This window comes from Camelina sativa, chromosome 4 (genome assembly GCF_000633955.1).
Source record: "Camelina sativa cultivar DH55 chromosome 4, Cs, whole genome shotgun sequence".
In the NCBI taxonomy this organism is placed as follows: Eukaryota; Viridiplantae; Streptophyta; class Magnoliopsida; order Brassicales; family Brassicaceae; genus Camelina; species Camelina sativa.
The window spans coordinates 18,027,031-18,033,479 of NC_025688.1; the positions used below are offsets into that span (position 1 = coordinate 18,027,031).

The following is a 6,449-nucleotide window of genomic DNA, read 5'->3' on the forward strand; positions in this document are numbered from 1 at the left end:
TTGTAGGTGAGTTTTTTGATTTTTGCCAATTATATTGTGATACGTGGGAAACACGCCAAATAAAATTATATTCGGAGAGGCTGACAGATGATCAAACTTAACAGACACATGAAACAAAGTTGGATCTTCTTGCTACCTACACTAAATAAATGGCTTTGAAAACAATGGTACCTCCAAAAACAATTAATATTACATGATTGAACTCCTAAACGTTACATCTTTAAAAACATAATCATCTATGATAATTGGGTATTTCCAACAAGAATATGTAATACATTAAAAGTTGAAAAGAGTATTATTTACATGTATATAAGTGTAAATTTTTTTTATGAAATAAATAATATGAGAAAATTAATTTAATTGAAAAAAATAAAACACCACAACAAAAAATAATAATTAATAACAATTATTAAAAAGAGCGCGAATGAGTCAGTTAAATCTCTATAAATAGAAATTTATATTTTAAACTTTTTACTAAAGGTACATAATAAAATAACGTATGTTCGGCACAAAAAGATAAGCACATCTAACTTACTTTTAAAACAAGACATCAACAAATTAAGATTAAAAATAATAAAAGAAAAACACGCTAATGTTCAAATGATAAATGAACTTACGAATTTCAACAAAGAAAATATGTTTTATACCCAAAAAAAAAAAGCTACACAAAACTTAAAGGTAGGAACTATTTGCATAGTAAAAAAAGCTTAAGCTAATCCATAAAAAAACATTCAGAAAATCTTTGACATTTCTCTAGAGACATTATTGATATGAATCACATCTCTTTTAAAAACTCAATGAAAGAATATCTGAACTTTTACAATTAAATTTGACAACAATAACTTCCTGCAAAACCAGAATCAATCACTACTAATCCAAAGTTCAAATGATGTCTTAAGGAATTTAATGCTGGTCGTTGTTTCTAAATACTGCATCGTTAAGGTAAAATAAAAAGGCACACAAAGGGTTTGAAGATACCTACCTACACAATAGTAAGACAAAATTTGGGGGTTTTTATTTTTTTTTGGGGGGTGATTGGAGTGACCAGAAGNCAAAAAAAAAAAAAAAAAAAAAAAAGACAGATAAAAAGAACATTAATACAACAAAATCGGTCCTCAACAGTAATCACTTGGGAGAGAGAGATCTTTCAAAACCTAGACGAAGAGAAAATAAAATAAAATAAAAATCTCATCTCTTTCTTCATCTTCTTCTTCTTCCTCTCTCGATTCTTTCATCTGCTTCTTTGTTGTACTCGCCCTTGTTCGTTCTCAAGAACTTCAATCTGATTTTTTCAATTTCTTGGTGGGGGAGGGGCGTAGTTTACAACCAAAGTGATTCCCTTGTTTTGATCAATCGGGGTTCTTTCTTTCTTGTATCAAATTTTTCTTCTTTTTTTTTTTTTTTAGGTTTTTGTTTGTGTTTCCATGGCTGCGGATCTCGATGATTGTTCTGTATCGGAACAAGAGAGTTCGTCCTCATTGTCACCACCGCTTCCGCCGCCTCGGTCTCCCTCGAATCAACCGGAGTTTTGGATGAGAGTCGAGGAAGCCACCCGTGAAATCATAGAGCAGGTTCATCCAACACATGTCGCCGAGGATCGAAGAAAAAATGTCATTATGTTTGTTCAAAACCTACTCGGAATGAAACTTGGATGCGAGGTAACAAACAATTTTTTTTTGAATGTTGGAACTTGGTTGTATCGGCGATGTTGTTCTGCATTTTATTGACTTCTCTTGATGGCTTGGCTTAATACTTTTCATCAAAGTTGATAGCTTTTCTTTTAAGATGATGTTCTAAAGTCATCTACTTTTTTGTTTGTTGGTTTAAGTGGTGTGCCTTCTCGCACACCTTTCTGTGTTACTTAACCAGAGATTCTGTGATGTTTGTGGCTTATAACTTTAATTGACTATGGATGTGGTTTGCAAAGTTGTGATTTTTTTTCTTTTTCTTATGCTGGTATGTGTCTTTCAGGTGCATTCTTTTGGATCAGTCCCCTTGAAAACGTATCTTCCTGATGGAGACATTGATCTCACAGCTTTTGGTGGACATTTACTCGAGGAAGACCTGGCGGCTAAAGTTTTCTCTGTACTTGAGAGGGAAGAACGTACTGGGACTACCGATTTTGTGGTCAAGGATGTGCAGTTAATTCGGGCTGAGGTTTGTTTTACCTAATCTCTGTGTTATTCAATTCCACAAACTAGCGTCTACCATGAGTTTTCCAAGTATGTGTATGGTGTTTGTTTGTTTGTTATCTCCTCAAGTACCAAACTTTTTTTGCAGGTTAAGCTTGTTAAATGTTTGGTGCAAAACATCGTGGTTGATATCTCTTTCAATCAGATTGGTGGGATATGTACGCTGTGCTTTCTCGAGAGGGTAATCTCTTCTCTTTAGGTTTATTTTATCAGCTTGATACATTTATGTACAGCAGAAGTTGAATGTTGTTAATCTGTCATAATGAGATTGTTTTTACCCAACTGCATGATGAGTTTTCTGGTAGCTAAATAGATTTTCTGGGATATTGCAAATTGTTTGCTATATTACATGCATGCAATAATTTGTTTGAGGCTTATTAATCTAGAAAAATATTCATATCAGCATTTTTTAAAGGATGCGATTGTAGATGACAAAGATTTGCTTCTAACATATTGATGTTGACGACTTGATTATGCAGACTGATCACCTCATTGCAAAGGACCATCTTTTCAAGCGAAGTATCATACTCATCAAAGCTTGGTGCTACTATGAGAGCCGTATTCTCGGGGCTTTCCATGGATTGATATCAACATATGCTTTGGAGACGTTGGTCTTATATATCTTCCATCTCTTCCACTCATCATTGAATGGTCCACTAGCAGTAAGAGTCTTCAGCAATTTCTGAGGGATACTTTATTGTTTAGTCTCATCTTGATTTTCTTAACCTTTTTTCCCATAGGTTCTATACAAATTTTTGGACTACTTCAGCAAGTTCGACTGGGATAACTATTGCATTAGCCTGAATGGTCCCGTCTGCCTTTCCTCTTTACCAGAAATTGTTGGTAATCATTTCCTCTAGTCTGTGGAAAATTGAGTTCTTTTTGCGATTTCAGTATCTGCAATTTCTTTCTCTAATTTCTGTAGTTGAGACTCCGGAAAATGGAGGGGAAGATCTTCTGCTGACCAGTGAGTTCCTTAAGGAATGTATGGAGATGTTCTCTGTACCTTCACGAGGATTTGAGACAAACCCTCGTGTGTTTCCATCAAAGTATCTTAATATAGTCGATCCGCTTAAAGAAAATAACAATCTTGGACGCAGCGTTAGCAAAGGTTGACTGCTTTCTTTTCTCCAACCATCACAGTTTTTTTTGTCCTGCTGCTATCTCTCTCTTTATTGGATTTAGATGTTTAAGCAGGCTTAGGACAGTAACATCTGACATGTCATTGTCCAGAGTTTTAGCATTATAGAATATTTATGGTGGTTTTTCCTGAAATTCTTGGACTAGGGTATGTAGCTTTTAAGTGGATGCTAAAACTAAGATATGATATTCTAGCATGCATTTTCACCCCGGAAATGAAGAAATGTATAAACATGGGATAAACCTCTAAACTTTGGTTGCTCTAGTAATCCGTTGATTTTATGCTCTGACTCTCTTGGAAATGGTTTTATCGGCGATGTTGTTCTGCATTTTCTTCTCTTCTCTTGATGAATTTTATTTTGTCTTACTCAGGTAACTTTTATCGTATACGAAGTGCATTCACATATGGTGCTCGGAAGCTTGGGCAAATCATTTTGCAGTCAGAAGAAAACATAAGTTCTGAGCTTCGTAAGTTCTTCTCTAACATGCTACATAGGCATGGGAGGGGCCAGAGGCCCGATGTCCTTGATGCTGTTCCATTGGTAAGGTACAACAGGTACCGTGCTATATCGCCAGCTTCAACTGTCAACCATTCCCAAGAAGGCCAAGTGGTTGATGAATCAGAGTCCTCCAGTTCATCTGGTGCTGCTGGAAATGGTAGACATGACCAAGAAAACTCGTTGTATGCAGGAGTAAGTACAACGAGTACAACTGGACATGATTTAAGCAGATCACCTGGTGAAACAGCCCCATTAGTTTCAGAGGAACGATTTGCAGGAGACGCAAAAGACTTGGCTACTTTGAGGATCCAAAAGCTTGAGATTTCTGTTGATTCAGTGAAACCTCCGTGCCTTAGTGATAAGGAAAGTGTCTCTCCTTTAAATGGTAAGCACCATTCTCTTCATCAGATGAGAAATGGAGAGGTTTTAAATGGTAACGGGGTGGGTAAACAGCATGTTGGTCATGAAGACATGCATCTCCATAACTCGGGTCATTGTGTTTCTGGCACTCGGAATAGGCTGTCTGACCTCTCAGGCGATTACGAAAGTCAGCTTACCAGTTTGCGATTTGGGCGTTTTTGGTTTGAGTGTGTCCAAAATGGTCTTTTCTTTCCAGTATCACCTCCTGGGCTGTCTCAGGGGCCAAACAACAATTCATGGGATGTAATTCGGCATGCTGTGCCATATAGGCAGAATGGGCCTCCTTCAGTAAACACCAATGGAGTTGCTCCGAGACAGGTTTTCTTTCATGTGAACCCTCAGATGATTCCAGGTACTGGTTTTGGTATGGAGGAATTACCTAAGCCAAGAGGAACTGGAACATACTTCCCCAATGCGGTACTTACTTATTCGCCTCTCTCACATCACTTACAGACAAATGGCCAAGCTTCTGATGTCTCTTTTATGCAGCACCATTACAGGGATAGACCGTTCTCACCAAGAGCAAGAATGTCACACCAAGTTAGGTCGCCTCGTAACAATGGCCGAGGCATGCTACATGCACACTCAGAAATGAATTTTCCTGACAGAAACACCCGTGAGAGACAGCTTCATCATCCGAACCAAACAAATGGTTCATGTGATATGAGTCAACCTGATTCACTTGAAAGCATTCCTGATACCAATGGCTCTGCGAATCATCCATATGAAAAGGCTCCGGATTTTAGGCCTACGGAGCCTCTACCAGTGGAAGTAGTCAGCCCTCCTGAGGGCAGCAAGCAAAGAGATAGCATTGGAGGTCATCATAATCGGCGTCCCAAATCTATACCCTCCCCTCCACAGGAAGATCGGTACAGTATATGTCTCTTACCCTTGAAAACATATTGTCTTTCATTGAACTAGCACCATTGATCATCAAAGCCACTATCTAATTCACTGTAGTAATGTACATGTAGGGTAACGCCTACACAGTCATACCATTTGACGGATGATCATGAGTTCCCTCCTTTGTAGCTCTGGTGTCTGATTTACAGACACATGCTCTCTCTCTCTAGACCGTTATAGGAACAGGTATAGCTTTCTAACTTGGTTTGTGTCCTAAGTTATTTGTTTTGTCCTCCCGCAAGAAAGAAAAGAAGAATGGAGCTGTGGTTTTTTTTTTCTTTTTCTTGTATGTTATCTCTGGTGCTATAGAATTATTTATATGTATCTTTATCAAAATCTCAAACTCGCTGTGGACAAAACCTTTGCAGAGCTTTTGTATTTTCAACTTAGACAGGTTTGCTGAGTGTATTTATAGGATGTTTTTCATTCCAAAGTCGCTCTTATCTTCATGATTTTTTCTTCTTGTTTCTTGTTGGATGATAAAAAGCAACAAGATTTTGGTCATTATAGGTTTGTTTGTCTTCTTCTAGTATAAAACCCATTCCTTGAAAGGTACCACCTTAGATGAATCCTTGAATATTGGGTACGGTTGGTGACGCAAAATAGGAAATATTACGGTAACCGTTAAAAAAGCTTAGTGATCAAATTATTGCTTTCAATCGAATCCATCAATGGTCAAAATCATGAGTAGTGAATGTATTTCTTTTCTGTCTGTGTATAGATTTTAGTTGATCCCCCAAATCTGACTAGTTTTTTTTTAATATTCTCTCTCACAATCAGTAGTGCTGGATTTTTGCAAATCACTTTCCAAAAACTTTGAAGTTGAATACTGTAATAGGGGAAATAGTCAATGAATGAAAAGTAAGAAAAGGGTCTGTCCGTGTCAAAGTAACGCAATCATCGGTTTCATACATTACTATCAAACCACTCGTCTCCTGCACAAACATACTTAACGTTAAGTCAAAATCTCGTTTTGACTTCTCCAAACACACACAAAACATCGATAAAGGGCAAAAAGGAAGAGGTTGAGCTAAAAAAGTTCTTCTTTTTTTTTTTTAAAGGGAAACAGGATCATCATCGATGGTGAATACAAAGTGTGGGCATAGTTTTTTCAAATTCAGAATTGTCTAATTTGGCTCCCTCTTTTCACTTGTCTTCTCTTACAAATTCTCTTCCTTTCCCGAGAAAAAAGGAGTCATTTTTTTTTCCTAACTTTTGTCCCACTTTGATCGGCAGCAGCCACATATTCGTCTCTCTTTTTAACTTTTCCCACCAAACTTTTTTTTTTTTTTTT

General features: G+C 37.1%; 1 protein-coding gene across 3 annotated transcripts; it reads left to right on the plus strand.

Moving 5' to 3' along the window:
- On the plus strand, nt 1,106-5,591 carry LOC104780996. Of its 3 annotated transcripts, none has more exons than XM_010505555.2 (9): nt 1,106-1,658; nt 1,972-2,157; nt 2,281-2,373; nt 2,672-2,854; nt 2,933-3,035; nt 3,118-3,303; nt 3,705-4,669; nt 4,742-5,121; nt 5,227-5,591. In XM_010505555.2, the coding sequence occupies exons 1-9, from the start codon at nt 1,425-1,427 to the stop codon at nt 5,282-5,284; spliced, it is 2,388 nt and encodes a 795-aa protein (XP_010503857.1). In that variant the 5' UTR covers nt 1,106-1,424; the 3' UTR covers nt 5,285-5,591. The 3 variants fall into 3 exon arrangements, with proteins under 3 accessions (XP_010503857.1, XP_010503858.1, XP_010503859.1); XM_010505556.2 differs by having other exon boundaries at nt 1,425-1,658; nt 5,213-5,591; XM_010505557.2 differs by lacking the exon at nt 5,227-5,591 and having other exon boundaries at nt 1,425-1,658; nt 4,753-4,842.